The sequence below is a fragment of the Leiobunum rupestre genome, chromosome 1 (genome assembly GCF_980474605.1).
Source record: "Leiobunum rupestre chromosome 1, qqLeiRupe1.1.hap1, whole genome shotgun sequence".
Lineage (NCBI taxonomy): Eukaryota > Metazoa > Arthropoda > Arachnida > Opiliones > Sclerosomatidae > Leiobunum > Leiobunum rupestre.
Window position 1 is genome coordinate 2,497,979 of NC_143384.1, and position 17,823 is coordinate 2,515,801.

The following is a 17,823-nucleotide window of genomic DNA, read 5'->3' on the forward strand; positions in this document are numbered from 1 at the left end:
CAACCACCCAACTCTTACTAATAGCCGGGAGTAGTGGCTCACTCCTGTAATCCCAGGCGTCCGGGAGGCAGAGTTTGTGGATGGCCGTGTGAGGACGACTACCAATCCCCCAACGGGTGGTCGGGATACTTCCGCCACGGGTGTCACCACCCCTATCCCCACGTATCCCCCCGTTGGCGTGGCCGTTACACATATCTCACCCTGATTAATCAGTTATTGTGTGTGTGCTGGTGTCTAAGGCCTCGGGTCGACAGCGATGTTCGTGTATCTCAAAAAAAAAAAACTCTTACTAATAGGTAATATACGTCATGCTGCCAAGTCGCTATTCAAGGCCATTTTTTTCAAAATACAAAAGCAGTGACCTTGAAACGCCAACTAGTTTTCACTCCGCTAAGTGGGCGGTAAGCGAATTTTTTGCTGGATAACCCGTCCCTTTAGGTATAACAAAGTCTGCGAGGAAACTTACCTCTTTGGTCAATCCTGTCAGAACCACAAGTAACTATTACATCCCAGCTTACGCTTCCGGTTCTTAACATTTCCACCCTCCCCAAATAAAACGAGAACGAAACTGACAGATGATTGAAATGAAGGAGAAGAACCATAGACAGTTTTTAAACTTTTTATCCCTAATAGGACGAGAATACGCTCTGGTTTTTAAACCCCACCACAGTCACTTTCCGGTCAACTCCAAACTGAATAAAGACGGCTGTAGTTTAAAAATGGGAGATTTCAATGTCATTTGAAACACTTTTAGGTTTACGTAAGTTCCCCTCTCTTTCAAAAACAGATCGTTGGTGAGAGAAACCATGACGTTAATGCACTGGAAGGTAGATGATTTCCCGTCTCATCAGGGATATATACTGTCTATGGAAGAACCTAAAATCCGGTTCAGTTTCTGGCTCAAGAAATGGGACCGAGATAAATTGATTCTAGAGAAACAAGAGAACAATAAACCGAGAGACATCTGGAAAAGCAGAAAGAAGAGACGCTAGGCCAGAGGAAAACCAGGTCCGTGATTTCCCCCCAAAGTTAAATGATGCAGCGTGCACAATTAAATAGCTCTAAAAGATGCCCTTTGCGCATCGGGTAGTTGTGTGATCCCCAAAAATTTTCAATGAAGAACGCGAGGGGTCGGACATTTACCAAAATCCCATACACTTTGTCTAAAATCGCAAAATCTTTTAACTCTCTCTATGGTAAATTAACATTTAAATCTCAAAATTACTTCAAAAAGTAGTGATAAAATCGCCAAAATCTCTACGAAATCCCGAAATCCCGTACAAAATAATGGCAAGTGTCCGACCCCTCTGAAGAACGTGTCTTTGTTTCGAAAAGCTTCCATCAAGCTCAGCTCACCAATTGTGCTTTAATTCCGGTTTCATCGCTTCTTCATCATACACAGTATCTCGAAAGAATCCCAGGAACGCCAGAAAGAAATCAAGTCCAATCGTATCGGAGAAAACCATTCATAAACCCCATCACCTGGATCAAAACCAGCCGTAGCCCAATAAACCAAAAACATGTTGAGGGACATTGTGAAAACAATTGCCCCTCCCGTTTTGATTGTTTAAATGTCGCCCTTACGTTACGAACCCCAAAAAAAGATAAAGTCAAAGATCACCCATAATATTTAAAACCGCTAAAGTAAACCCCCAATAATACGTAACATTACGTACCTAAATGTATATTTGACCCATAACAAACCAAGAGTCAAGCTCGATATTAGAATATGTGTTGTGAGTTAACGGGAGTATAGCCTCTGTGGTTTAGTAGGGAGCGCTTAGACTATACCGACTAGCTTCCACGAGCCTTCCTAGGTCTCCAGTCTCCATAACGACTAGAGGTCTCCAGTCTCCAGGGCCGTGCTTAGGGGGGGGGGGCAAGCCGGGCGGTCGCCCAGGCAAGGGTAGGTAAACTAAATAAATGGGCCCCCGACCCGGGACCCCCCTTTTCTCAACGAAATTCTTCGATAAACTAAAGTAGTGATGTAAATGACGAACATAAAAGTTCTAACAACAGTATAACGAGTCCAAATATAACTGAACTGGTTTTATTTACTAATACATATCTACATTTGTTTCATTTATAAATAATTTTATATCTTGGGACAATTTTGAGACCTTTTCTAGATCAATTTGGGGCCCCTTTTAGGGAGATTTTGGGGGCCCTCTTACTGCAATACAGTGTGCCATTCAGTCAGCCTACTTCCAGTGAAAGACAGAGTACCATAGGCGTGCGCACGATAGGGCCAGGTGGGCTATGGCCCGACCTGAAAACTGAAAGGGCGCAATAAAATATGGGGAAAAAAGGGCGCAAGCCTTAACATTGTAGGTGCCCAAAATTTTCTAAAATCCACCAAAATAGCATTCTAAACTAGAACAAGAGAAAATCGATAAAAAGGTAAGAATGTAAAATACAAGTAAAAAAGTATAGTTATCGGTAACATGTTAAAAAAATAATTGTTATTTGATGATATTCTAGACTCACTAGAGATTTCCAGGCGTTTTTGGGCACGTATTTTATATTTTAATAAACTGTTTGTGAAAATGGCGACTTACGGACACTGTCGCGAAATTAGTCGTTTGGAGCTAGGATACTTTTTTGTTACTCTGTAGCCACGGTCACACGACTGACGAAAGCGATTCGATAGTACATTTTAAACTAGCTAATAAAACGGTTTTACCGTTTCAATGCTATTTTACTAAATGTAGTTCACACGAGCCCTAAATAACAACTAGTATTCGTTAGAACAACGTCGTAACTATATTTGCTACAGCGAAATACATGACGACGGCATATTAAGCATGGACTGTAGTCAGGGACGTCATTAGAATGGGGCAGAAGGGCATTGCCCCCCGGCATTTTTGTGAGCCAGAAAGGTCACGAAAAATGTCATATAATTACATTAGAAATGTCTTATTTAATTTTATGTATACATTGTTTTCGCTTTAATGCTATTATTTATTTCGTTCTTAAGTAGTTCGGCGATATTCATTTACACTATGCCGACGACCATTTCTGACTTTTGTGATAAAATGGTTAAACTGTTTCTATTTTTAATTGGAAATAAAAGGTTTATTTCGCTAAATATATATTTTTTTATTGAAAATGTTAGTAAATAACCAAATCCTATAAGTTTTAAAAATAGTCCTATAAAGTCCTATATTTTTAGAAATATAAACCTATTTTTCCTATAAAAAAACTAAAAATTAGAGTGGGGGCCCAGCAATGGAAATATAATAATAATAATAATAATAATAATTAGCTAGGCTAATACCCTAGGCACCACCACAGGCCCAAGTCAGCTTGCGACTTCTAATGCCTTAATTACCGGTGGCAACAGTACAGGCTAAAGGCTCAGCAAATTGAATCAGAAATGGCTTAGTTAATTATTAATAGTTTATTCTTCGGTTTCCCCTAAGTGTATAAAACATGCTAAGGTTAAAGTTAGCAGCAAGAGTAGGAAGCTGTTGGATTAACTAATTTCCCATGAAAGGCTGTCCACCACCCTCCTATGCATTTTACCCCGGTTTCCAGTAATAAGATTTTACAAGTCGCAAGATGACTTATTTAGTTATTAGCTTAGCAGATTATAATTCATATTAGTATTGACTATTTAATATTAGTGTCATACTTCTTGTAATATCTGAATATATTCATGGTTTTCTTATAAAGGAAAATTAACCTACTTGAGGATTGGTATGACTATTTTCCAGCAGCAAAATTTGAGGATTGGATTGACTATCAATCTCCAGGGACGAAAATTGAGCACTACTAGTTTCCAACACGGATAATTGAGGTTTAGTTTGACTACTGTTTCCAAGCGACGAAATTTGAGGATTCCATTGGTCGCTTATTGAAGGCATACTCAAAACCATTTTATTTACTTCATCTCTAGCCTGAGCGGTTTCAATCTCTTGACTTTTCTTGAATTTTCCGCCTTTAATGGATCCATTTGATTCAGGCTTTCTTTTCTGATTTTTTTATCCTTAACTGCAGTATTCTCTATTGACTCCTGGCAAATTTTAAGATCTATTTCGATTTCCTCATTTTTTAAATATTGAAGGTCGCCTAGTATTTTGTTCATAGTATAAGGATTAGCAGATTCTAAAAGTTTTTAAAGAATTTAAATTGAACTTACTTGATATTTTCATAATAACACCGTCATACAATTTATTTCCGTACGATATTTGGGTACGCGCTCCTTCGAATCTTTTTGCTTTGCATTTCACGGCGGTAATAGGTAAAATTGTGGTTTTCTTTTGTTCTACCCAGTAGATTATGGCACGTGTTACTGATTTCTTTTTACCTAAGCCTTGCAAATTTTTGGTGGCACATGTTGTAGAACAATTTTTCTTTGCATTGGCTTGAACTTTAACCGAATTGCTAAGATTTACAAGGTCTTGAACGTCAAGGGAAACTTTATCCATTTCTTAGCTTAAATTAAAGGCGCTTAAATAATTTTTGTAGACTTTAAATGCTCAATTATCACCAACCACGATCACAATGCTGATGCAGTGCGTCCACAGTGACTCATAAAAGGAGCGATAAAACTTGTTTTCAGTGCTACCATATACTTTTTTATGCGGGTTTTTTTTCGGTTTCTGCTTTTTTTAAGTTATGTTTTTATGCATAAATATATTATTTTCTTGAATCGTTTATAAATATTATAAATTTATAAGAAACTTCGCGTGGAATTTAAATTATTTTTTTAATTTTAGTGAATGATTTTTAGGGTGAAGAATTGAACTGATGGTTTTTCCCCCCATAATAGCAGTTCAAGATTCAGAACTGATGAAAAATAAAGGTAGCTTCAGTGCTTCCATTTATTTTGTAGTTCATTATCTATAAAAAATTGAAATGCAAAGTCCGTCATTTTAATTATACAAGACTTTTAATATTTTATTCGCTTCTTGTTCGCTAAAATAGATGCTTTTTTAACATTTGTACAATTTCTTTACATTTAAAAATGAAATAAGGAAATTTTATTATTACCTAATACGAAAAATGGGAATTTAAAATTTCCCAGAGTGGAACTTTGGAAGCATTGGGTTTCTCATTAGGAACTAGGCTGAGGCTCACCGTTTTTGATATTTGAATAATTGGAAAAGTTTTAAAAAGTTTAAAGATTTTAGAAGCTGTTTAATTGTAAGTATAGTTCTTTTAAATGTTAATCTAATGCTGAATGAAAAGTATCTTAAACTGCTGAATAATGTTTTTAGGCAATCAAGAATTACAACACAATCGAAACTCACTGCCAGATATAGTGTGAAAATCCAAAGGGCTGAAGAACGTTTATCCGCTTTAGGAAATGTTATAGTCTGTAATTAGTATAAATACCGGAATGGATCAAAATCTAAGCAATAGGTACAGAACGTATTTGCTAAATAAAAGACCGATTCGATGTATGCCTCGTTCCACTAAACAAAGAATTAAAAAACGACTAGCTCATTGTATGCCAGATAGAAAAGTTAACATTGATGAAGAGAGTTTAAGTGATGAATCTGAAGATTCCAGTACAAGCTCCAATGAAAATGGGCCAAATGAATTTCCAAAAAATGCGAATGCCAACAATGATTTCGTTGTAAATGTTAATTATGACGCTCCGAATGGCAATGAAGACGCTCCGAATGGCAATGAAGACGCTCCTAATGGCAATGAAGACGCTCCTAATGGCAATGAAGACGCTCCTAATGGCAATGAAATGAATGAAAACATGAACACAGACGATGATGGTAGTCTGAGTGATGTATCGAATGTGGATTCAATTGGTGTATTTGAAGACGATATTGCCGATGAAGATCCAAATGATGAACCTCTTTATGCAGGATTGAATTTGTCACTAAGTGAGAGCATGTTTGCCATTTTGCTATTTGCAATGCGACATTCGTTAACAGGTTCCGCTTTGACCGACCTGCTAATTCTTATTAACATTCATTGTTTAGCACCAAACTCTTTAACCACTACCCTTTATTTATTCAAGAAATATTTTTCAAACTGCCAATTCCCGGTTAAAATTCATAAATACTGTAACATATGTTTAACTGCATTGCCCAAAGATAATGTGTGTACAAGATGCTTGAGGAAGAGATCATTTCAAGTTGACGCTTCTTTGTTTATCGAAATACCAATTATATCACAGTTGCGTACCCTTTTCTCTAGAGATGGCTTTTACGAAGATTTACAGTATAGATTTAACCGAGAAAAAAAAACCAAAACAACATAGAAGATATATATGATGGAAATTTGTACAAACAGCACGTAAAAGAGGGTTTATTATCAGTTCCGTCAAATTTATCTTTTATGTGGAATACAGATGGTGTTTCACTTTTTAACTCCTCAAATTTTTCTATTGGGCCATTTTATTTGAGGATAAACGAATTACCTCCACAAAAAAGATCGCTTACAGAAAACATGATAATTTGTGGTATTTGGTTCGGTAAAGGTAAGCCAAATATGAACTACTATTTAAAACAATTTCATGAATCTCTCTCCGATTTAAGGGCCGGAATAAATATTAATATTTCAAATCAAAATAACCCAGTTTTAGTGAAAGGGATTGTTTTATGTGGTACTTGTGATCTACCCGCAAAATCTTTAGTGTTGAATATGCACCAATTTAATGGTGCATATGGCTGCGCAAAATGTAAACAAAGAGGGGAAACTTATTTAACAGCTAATCGGGGACATAAACACGTTTATCCATTCAAAAAGAAAATTTTAAAGGACCCAGAAGAAACCATATGGAAACGATGCAGGAAGCACAAATAGCAACAGCAGAAAAACAAATAGTGAATGGAATAAAAGATCCGTCAGTCCTCGCGCTACTAGTCCCCGACATCATAATATCAACAGCTGTTGATATTATGCACAACATTTATCTTGGTGTTACAAAAAAATTACTAGGATTATGGTTTGATGGAAAGCATAGCAATCGTGCATTTTCCTTATCAAGATTTAAGGATGAAATAAGCAACAGATTGCTAAATCTTACTCCACCAAACTTTGTTCAAAGGACCCCAAGAAGCCTTCGCGATTTGCATTACTGGAAAGCGTCGGAGCTAAAAAAATTTCTTTTGTATTATTCGGTACCACTGCTTAGTGACATTTTACCAAAACTATTTTTGGACCATCATATTCTCCTGGTAACAGCAACATTTATTGTTAGTCAGGATTCTATCAGCTTAAGAGACTTAGATCTTGCTGATAAGTTATTTGTTGAATATGTTTATAAATTTCAACAACTGTATGGACTTGAATTTATGACCGCAGTTATACATCAATTGCTACACATAGCAGACGATGTTTACCATTTGGGGCCACCCTGGGTGTCTTCAAATTTCCCATTTGAAGATATAAATGGTAAATTAATGAAAATGGTGCATGGAACCCAACAACCAGAAATTCAAATTTCCTGTGCCATGGCAAATATATTGAACCAACCCACCATACTAGATAAATTAAATGATGGATCTCGTGTAAAAGACTTTTGCAAATCTATGCTTAGTTGTACTAAATCGTTTAAAATAGTAGAAAAAATTTCTGATTCCATTTTCTCTCTTGGCGCGTATAAAAATATCACAGATCGAATCCCTGGTGATCTAAGGACTGCATTATTAGATAATATTGACGAAATCGGGAAAATTAAAATATTTAACAAATTAAAAGTGAAAAAATTTGTATACAACAGCTTTACTAGAGGTTCTGTATTAAAGCATGATTCTTCTAAAGTTAAATTTATGTTAGATAATCAAACTTACTATGGGCAAATTAACTATTTTTTGAAACATTTTAGACAATGTGATAATCACGAAAACGTTTGTTTCAATTGTAAATTTGAATTTTTTGCTTATGTGAAAATTTTGGAGATAAGAGAAAACCAACAATTTCAATTAGGATCTTTTGGCGATTTCTCTGTTCACATTAAAGAAGTAAAACGCTATTATAATGATCTATATGCTGTAAACCAATTAATCCCTCTCAAAAATCTAATATCACCGTGCTTTTTAATTCAAATTTCATCAGGAAATGGAAAATTATATATTTGCGATCTTGTCAATGTAATTGAAAGTGAATAAAACATTTTGCGAATAATTATGTTGTAGACCAATGAACTTATTTTACAATAAAATTAGTTTACAAAATTGAAATATTTCCTTTTTTAAAGACACTTAAGATTCTGAAACATGGCGAACTTATATTCACAGTTGTTGAACCTAGCTGAATTAGTAGCCGAGGTTTAGCCCAATTACAGCATTCATTTTCTGACTGCAATGAAGCTGCATCCAATAAACAGGTGTGATGCAGACTTGCGGCTGAATAAGTAGCTTAGATGCAGCCACATTATTCACTTGTTTTATTGACTTTAATTCCAGCTAAGTTGCAATCTACAAAATTCCCATGGCTAAATTTTATCTAGGCAAGTTGCAGTCGAAAAACAGTAATTTCGTTGCTACAGCCGTTAAGCTACTTTTTCAGCGACTTTTCAGAAAGAGGGAAACGCCTTGCAGATAATTAGCTGCTTTTGCAGTTCTAGTGCAGACTTTAAACAGATATTGCAGCCTATGTAGCCAAATTACAGTTCCTTTTTTAACAGAAATTTGACTCGAAATGGGCTGCAGTACAGTGCAGCGGAATTATAGCCAATTTACTGCCTGGCATCCTTGATACAGCGTATGCGCAGCTAATTTACAGCCAAATATTTTTGTAAGGGTATCCTTAAAGAAATTCTCCAAAAAACTATAAATATTTTAGGATAATGGATATTCGATTCCGAGCCCTATGCACGACCCATAGCGGTAAAAATAATTGACCAGGATGCCTAATTATTCATTTAGGCGATAAATTAAATTATTTTTATTTAGGTAATAAGTTAATTTGCGCTTAATTTTTAAATTTATTTATGGGGTTTTGGTGTGGTAGTGCCTCTCTGGTAGCCGTACAAATGTCCCCCATCGAATTCAGCTCATTTGTATGAAGAAATTGATATCTTCCACTTTACCAAATCGGCAATTGTCTGAACGTAAACAAGGCTACCAGCAGTCATTGCTATTAATGGTAAAAGTTAAATATTTGAAATTTGACTCGAATGTGATTAGTGATAGAGGTTTATTGTACTAAAATGAAATAAACAAAAGTGATCGTGCACACGTTTGAATTGAAACTGAGCTGCAAAACATAACGGTTCTCGAGATACATTTCGAATGACCTTGAAGACATTTTTCCAGGTCAGCCGAATTTTATTAGTCTAATAAACCTTACCGGAGTGAATCTGTTCTGAAAATATTGATGCCGTAGCACAAGTACTTTCTATGTTTATACAGGCGCCATCTAACTCGTTCGCGTTTCGCTATTTATTTCTAAAACCGGGTAACTCGAAAAATTTGTTTTGTCTAAAAATTAATTTAAATTAATGTGTTCACGTTTCGATTTCTTATTTCCAAAACCAGGTAACTCAAATAATTCGTTTTGTCTAAAAATTAATTTAAATTAACGTGTTGACGTTTCCATACTTTATTTCCAAAATCTGGTGACTTGAAAAATTAGTTTTGTCTAAAAATGTATTTAAATTGAAGTGTTCGCGTTTCACTACCTTATTTCCAAAACCAGGTAACTCGTGAATTTAGCAAATGCAGTCCAAGATGTGCTAACTGACCTTCTGGGTTGGACGGGAAGAATCTCGCCAAATCAAGTGTTTAGAATGGAGAATCAGACGCCAAGAAAAATAGTCATTAAACTACCCGATGCGGATACCAAAATAGAAATACTACGCAACGTCTACAAGCTGAAGCCTACAAAGTTATTTATAAGCCAAGACTGCACCGTTAAACAAGACAAGGCTAGATTTTTTCGCGCCAGTTTATCAATGAAAATCCAAATTCCAACGCAAAATTCATCTCAAACTTCGTAGTCCAAGTAGGATCAGATAAGTACTTTTTTGACGAAGAAAAAAACAAAGTTAAACAAAAAGAATAGATTGAATGCACGGAGTTCACTCTAATGTGGGAATTGCGAATCATAACTTTGATAAGCTTATCGCGCAGTCAAAAACTGAAATAACTGAGAATAACGACATTTTTGCATTGGTGGAGACATGGTTTCGGCATAACTTGCCTTTATATATTCCAAATTATCAAGTTTTTGGAGTAGGAGACCGAGATTGTGAAATAAGTAGAGACATTTCTATGTTCACAAATGATATAGAATCATACGGAATAAAAATAGACCAATCCAATGAAATTGTATCTTATATAGACCACATACGGCTAATTCTGAAAGATTTGTTAACGCGTGTGAACACATCGTGAATTGTATGGGAAATTTCAACACAAGAAAAATAATAATAATGGGTGATTTTAACGTTGTTTTCAATAAAAATAGCTCGTTCATTACGAAAATAATATAAATATACAAAAGCCAGCGAGGATAAGAAATTATACCTTTAAAAACCCTTACAAAAATGGAAACAATGAAGAGACTACCGTTGAGCTTCCGTTAATTGACTTTTCTTAAAACTATAGACAACCAAGAAATTTGTCTACAGAAAATCGTTATAGGTTCCTTTAAGATTGAGGAAAAATTAGTCACACTATTGGCTAGTAACATATTTATTTAAGACAATGGAAAACCTCTAAATTGAGATGGAATTTTTTGTGTCGAAATTTTAGTCAGCCCAATGTAGCTTTATTGGAGTTTATAAACTCGCTCGTTTTGTGCGGATGAAGTTAAATAATGAGTAGTTTAGAAAGAAATTACCTAATTAAAACAATATATGACTATATCAAAAGTGGCATAGTGAATCATAATATATGATAAATTGAATTACAGGGTTTGAACATAGATTAAGAAAGGTTCCTCGGTCTATGGTCTGAACATATTGACGCTCTTATCTGACGACAAAATGCAACTGAAATATACAACAACAATAAATGTACATGTAGGGTTAACTTTAAAGAAAATACCAACGTTATTATATATAAAGTTCCGGCCGTACGAGTTACGACGCGCTAAATCAGTTGAAAACGGTGCTTATAAAACGCGCAGGTTGTCTCATTTTAATTAAATGTGTTTATAAAATAAAAAGTATTCTTTTCAAAAAATACATATATACTAAAATAAAAATTAAAAAAGGGCGCCAGATATTATTAGTCCAGGGGTGGCGAAACCTAAAGACGGCCCTGTGTGGGCGAGGCGATGGGTCCCAATTTTTTTTTTTTTAAAGGGGCTTCGTAGGAGGGTTTATGAGAGCTTTGGTCGTAATGATTTTTTCTCTTCGTCTGGGCCACTGGAACTACTTCTTATTGAAATATAGGCTACCTTTTTAGTTTATATTTTCATTAGGTAGCCTGATATTTTTAGAAGGCAGGTCAATATTTCAAAAATTCACTTTATATTTTCGAAAGATAGGCCTATATTTCAAAAATTCACTTTATATTTTCGAAAGATAGGCCTATATTTCCAAAAGGTAGCTAGTCCTACATTTCCAAAAGGTAGACCTATATATTTTAAAAGTGAACCTTATATTTCAGTTAAATTGTGTCTTGAATAGCGTGACATAATTTTATTCATCTTATATTTCCGTTGAATTGCGTCTTAAATGTTGCACCTTATATATTATATATTTAATTAATTAAATTTAAATATTTCGTTTCCATTTAAAATAATTTTATTAAAAAATAGGACCTCTAATCTTGTAAGGGGCCTCCAAACTCTGTGCCTACCCAGCAGTTCTAGCGCCGCCCGCCACTGGCTGGTCGAACTGCCGTTGAATGACGCCCTTTTAACGCCTTTTATACTAAAAAATCACCTAAAATAGCAATTGAGCACATTTTATCAGTCGACAAAAAGATCGTTGGAAAGTACTTGGCGCCTGGTTCAAGTAGCCCCTTGGCCATTTGATTTAAAGTTAAGGGAAACGTATTCCTTCTTTATCAAACTTGTTGCTCTTTTATGGATTTTGAAGGAATGAGATATTTAAAAAATTACCCGCCCTCACTGGAGTTCTTCGGATATCTTAGAAATGTGACCCGAATGATCTGATCAGGCGCTGGTTTAAGGGGTTTTCCCCCGAGTTCTTCGGTTTCCCCTTCCATAACAACTTGTCTAGGTTAACGGTAATAGTTAGTGTAGGGAGCTGTTGGCTCGATCACGTGGCATGCAAGGCTTGCCACCACGCTCCTACGCATTGTAACTCGGCCACCTGAATTAAAGGCTTCAAAAGTCGCTTGATGACTTAGGCCTAAGGTGGTGCCTTGGGTATTAGCCTAGCTGATTATTATTATAGAAAACCATACTTTTTTATCTAGAGATAAAAATTATATTTTTTATCAATAAAGAAAACAAAACGGTTGAAAGCAGAGGTAATCTGTTGCCCGTGGCGAAAGTTACTCGCAAGCCCTTTAGTTAGCGCCCCCGCCCCCCCTCCTGCTTCGAAGTTAACATGATTCGGCACCCCCACGCCTTGTAAACATTGTCCAAGTTATCCCCCTCGAGCATGCCCTTTAGAGCGTTTTCAATCCTTCTGATTTGAACCCCCCTGTTGTCTCTTTGATGGGCTCCTATCAGTCCTTGGTGGGAGATTTTCAGCACTGCCCCGGGGATTTTGCCCCCTCCTCCCCGGCACTGAGGAGTTCACAAGGTTTTTAGATATAGCAGGATACGTGACAAATAAATTTTAAGCTTTAAGTCATTGTCTTGTGCCCTACTGAATTTAAACCAATGCTATAGTATAGTATCCTCTAATGATCCAATCGCTTTTTGTTCCCCTTTGTATATCCTGGTTTTTGTAATAAATACCAATACCTAATCCGATCATATGAAAACTGCCATGTCTAACACTTTTCCTCCAAATTAAGAGACTAACTAAATCTACTTTATGCGTTATAACATAAAATAACATCTGTCACTAACATTATAAGGTTAAAATATAGAAAGTACCGTTGTAGAGTTTGTTTAGAAAAATAAATATACCTCCAAAAACCACAGGCCTCTGCTGCCGCTTAGGTTACAAAATAAACACGACAGAAGCGTTTATAATTTTGACCGTCGAATGAACGAAAGCTCGGAACAGTCGCAAAATGCGCGGTTAAAAACAAACTTTTCAAAAATACACGTGGGTCACGTGGGTGCAAAGGTCCCATGACTCGCATCATCGACTTAACAGCCAATAGAATTCGGTTCAGTCAATTATTTTTTTAAGGGTGGGCTACTATTGAACAGTTCATCCTCCGAACAAATAATTTAGAAACATTTTGAGACGCGGAATAATCAGTGATGCCAGATTGAGGGAAATTTCCCACATCTTTGGAAATTTTTACCCCTAAATACGGTAAAAAGGGAAAAGGTAAATCCTACCAAAACTTAGCTAAATCTAGGGAAATTCGAGGGGGGAAATTATTTTATTCAAAGCTAACATAAAAAATGGCTCACCTTCATTAAATGGACTTATTATTAAGAGTCAATTAATACAATCAGAAGTATTTTGTCGGATTCGCCTTAGCTGGCACCCCTGCAATTTATTTTTGGCAGTTTGGAAAGTCGTCTGCTAAATAACTGGCTTACAGGAACAAGTCCGAACAACTTTTCCCCGCCCTATCCCTAGTACAAACTGATTTTTATACTGGTAAAATTGTTCCTAGATTGCGAGATGAAAATAAAAGTATTATTTTCTTCAGGACATTTGTTATTTTTGTTTTACAACGTCCCCTGTAATTGTTTTACGAAAAATATCATTCTTTTTAGTGTTTTGGAAAACTAGGGAGATTTTAGTCCAAAAAGGGAAATTTCAAGGGTCGGAAAGGGAAATTCCATTTTCGCGACCTGGCATCACTGGGAGTAATCCGCGACCGGTCTCAGCTCGTATTTATTCACTCGAGCTCGTCTCGGGCTCGTATCATTAACAACTCTTACGATAAGTCTCTACTCGGGATATTTTTTGTACCATATTTGGGACTCAGACTCAGTCTCGTCTCAAAACAATTAGGGTCTCGTCTCAGCTCCTAAATTAGACAATATATTTCTTGGTCTCGTCTCGTGCTCAAAATGTTATACGTTTTTTCGAATGGTCTCACCCGAGGCTCGAGATTTACTGAAATTTAGAAGGGACTCGGTTCGGGCTCAAAAAATAATTCGAATATTTAAAGACTCAGTCGCAAACTCACAAATTGGCTCAAAATTGAGACGAGCCCGTGCAGCTATGCTCGGGACGGACGGAAGGGGACCCCTGGAGAGATAACCTCTTTCTCTCGTCGCCGGACCTAACAAAGGGGCACTTTCCCCTCTCAGCGAGGCTGTACGTTTCGTCGACATCCCACAATGCAGTTCACGCGTCCAAGTTTCGCGGATCTCGGAATAGTCAAAACTGTTACATCAAATAAAAGTCATCTTTTCAATTTCGACTTTGAAGTTCAAAACGCGAAATCTTCAATCATTTTATCAAATAGTTACTTATTATATTTATTCTAAATCACTAATGCACATATATATACATATTATAAATGGTTGTTATATATATATATAGTTTCATTGTTTCCATTCTCGTCGAGTTTCTAATCCTAAAACCAGTGGCGCAGCAATGATTTGATGGGCCCGTGGCAATTTTTTCTTTGGGGCCCCTAATACATAGCTAGAAATATGGCAAAAATTAAAACTTTAATTAAAAATTGAACTTTTATATTTTACACTGTTAAAATAGTACGAAGTTGACGGTAGTTCAAAAAATTTAAAATTCACGACGGATACAGAACATATATAATAGTACGTAGTTAACTTTCAACAACTATTTTTTTACTAGTTTAAGTTGATATCTACAGTTCGACTAGAGTCTAGGAATAGAAGATTAGAACGAAGTTCATTTTCACATAATAATGTTTCATTATGTGAAATGTTTCTTTCTTGCTTTCAAATCTGCAAATTGATCGATTAGTTTATCAGTATTTAACTGACGTGCAGTGTCTTGTTCGATTGATAACAATGCCAACCCCGATAGCCTTTCTTGCCTCATGCTACTTCTCAGATAGTTTTTAATTATTTTTAGTTCAGAAAATAAGCGCTCGGCACTGGAAGATGTCATTGGTATTGTTAGAAAAAGTAGTAATGCCGTGTAGAGTTCAGGGAAACTGGCAGACAAAGAGTGGTTATCTATGATGAATAAATTGGCCAACTCTTTTACGGTCGAAACCTTTCGGATATCTTCTTTCAACGCACACCTCAAACTGAGAATTTCTGGTACAAATGAGTTAGATAAATCTTTAGGATAAGCTTTTACAAGTTTCTCAGCTTCTTTCGAAAGTTCGGTATCGGTTAGATTTTTTAAACTTATCGTTTTTATTACGTTAAATCTTTCCACAATCTCATTTAAACCAGTAAATCGACATTTAAGCTGATCGATGATAATATCTAAAGTTCGATAAAATATTTTAACTCTAAAATAACTTTCAGGATCCGTTAAGCGCTGATCTTCACATAATTCGTCGAAATGTCTTTTTACCCTCCTTTGTCTTTTCATTTCAAACTCTGGCCGAATGGACCAGCTCCTCGTAATAACCTTCGCCTCGGTTAACATGTCCTTAAAATTATTCCTAACACTAGTGAGTTCACCCATACACACTTATAAGGTTAGCCGTCTTTATGAAATCTATGTCTGTAGATTGCAAAGCTTTCGATACAACGTTTGATGTCAAATAAAACCATTTTTCGGAAAAGGAACGACCTTTTTCGTCCATTTCAAAGGGACCAGTCGGTCTACAATGTCCCCTTTCAACAATATATCGCTTTGTATTAATCGTTCAAAATACTGCCGCGGTCCGTTGGATAAGATGTTAATATTGGAATAGCAAAAAGAGAACGTTTCTCTGAATTTATGCTAGTTACCTCGAAACAGGTATCATCACTATTAGCTTTAGCTATGCTATTAGGTTTCTCGGAAGAATCGATGATGTTCGGCATGGTAGTCACATCATAATCATTATCTTCATAGTTACGTTTGGTCTGATCATTATTTGTTTCTTCCTCAGTAGTTCTAGTGCACTTATTCACTGTCGATTTACTTGTTTCTTCAAAAGGTGCAAAAAACTCCACTGATTTTAGGTAATTTAGACGCTTTCTCCTCTCCTTCCTTTTTCTTTTCTCACTTCCACTTAATTGTTTTTTTTGTAAGACATGATATCATTTTCATACACTATAATATTTTTTATTATTATTGCGATACAAATAGACAAGTAAGTTAAGTAACAAGACCGAGTCAACTGACAACTAGCCGCTTTAAAGAGGATGAAAAAATTGTGTAAGGCGGGAAAAGTTATCGCAGAAATAGCTAAATGTATACATAAAACCTTTTTACATGATATTCGTAGTAACCGGGTACCCGACACATACGAAAAAGTATATCACGAAACTAACCTAGTACTACTTTATAAAAAAAGCCTAAAGTTAAAGGATCCCGATCGTCTAAATTATGTTTTAAATCGTTTTACGAAAAGTAAGTAAAGTAAGTAGTTACTAAAATACTAAATTATATTTTGTATATTTTTTGATTTTGAAACTATGTTTCGACCAAGGCATGACGTTCCCGCCCGATGGGCCCTCTCGTGGCCCAAGGCCCGCGGCATTTGCCACCCAGGCCGCCCTATTGCTACGCCACTGCCTAAAACTTTCCTATAAAATAATAATTGTTGTTGAAAGGCTCCGAATCATTGGAGGGAACGCCAATACAAATACTGCAACCAGCTGTAGCTCAACAACCGTTGTTCGTAGAGCGATAACCGTGACACTTTCTAAATCGACCCCCTTGAATTCAAAAATGCCGTAACCCCATTATTTTAAATGTTGCAGTGCCGTTAATATCAGCTCCCTCCGACCAACCCCCTTAAAGGGAGAGTGACCGAAAAAAACTAGTTGGTCTCGTTCGATAGAACTCTTTGACGCGCACGCAGTGCCGTTAATTTCCACCCCCTCCGACCAACCCCCTTAAAGAGAGAGAGAGAGTGAGCAAAAAAAACCAAGTTGGTCTCGTTCGATAGAACTCTTTGACGCGCAATCAGTGCCATTAATTTTATGGCCACTGCTATTTCATCGATATTTTCAGATTCCCTCCGGTAAGGTTGACCTGGAAAAATGTCTTCAAGGTCATTCGAAATGTATCTCGAGAACCGTTATGTTTTGCAGTTCGCTTTCAATTCCAAACGTGTGCACCATCACTTTTGTATATTTCCTTTTAGTACAATAAACCTCTATCACTAATCACATTCGAGTCAAATTTCAAGTATTTAACTTTAACCATTAATAGCGATGACTGCTGGCAGCCTTATTTACGTTCAGACAATTGCCGATTTGGTAAAGTGGAAGATATCAATTTCTTCATACAAATTAGCTGAATTCGATGGGGGACAATTGTTCGGCTAAACGAGAGGCACTAGCCCAGCAAAACCTCATAATTTGCGCTTAATTTTTAAATTAATTTAACTTATCCCCTAAATAAAATTAAACAAATTTATCCCTTTAATTAAAAAATAGGAGTCCTTGTCAATTATTTATACCGCTAGGGGTCGTGCAAGTCGACCCCGGCCACCCTAGTAGGAATTCTTCGGTATCTATCTATCTATCTATATTATAAGGAGCGCTTGGTACGTTGGTCGTCGTCGTACGTCCGAGCTTTCAGGCATGTTTGCTTAGTGTGTCATGAAGCCAAAGGCGGGGCGGCGAGAGAAGCTGCTGGCCTTCGCTTCGTTACTGAGGTGGTTCGACTATCTATTTTGAGCTTTTGGTTAGTCAGTAAGGAAGGCGAAGGCGGGCCGGCGAGGAAAAAGTCTTTCACTGAGGTGGTTC

General features: G+C 36.3%; 2 protein-coding genes across 2 annotated transcripts in view; one reads left to right on the forward strand and one right to left on the reverse strand.

The window, feature by feature from the left end:
- Window positions 1-17,823, forward strand: part of LOC149960401 (uncharacterized) — a 56,970-nt gene that overhangs the window by 2,502 nt on the left and 36,645 nt on the right. The gene's annotated exons all lie outside the window — the stretch shown is intronic.
- Window positions 14,873-15,945, reverse strand: LOC149960402 (uncharacterized). Its single transcript, XM_090179117.1, has 2 exons — window positions 15,795-15,945; window positions 14,873-15,396 (listed from the first exon to the last, which is right to left on the reverse strand). Exons 1-2 carry the CDS (start codon window positions 15,943-15,945, stop codon window positions 14,873-14,875), a joined length of 675 nt encoding a protein of 224 aa, XP_090035243.1.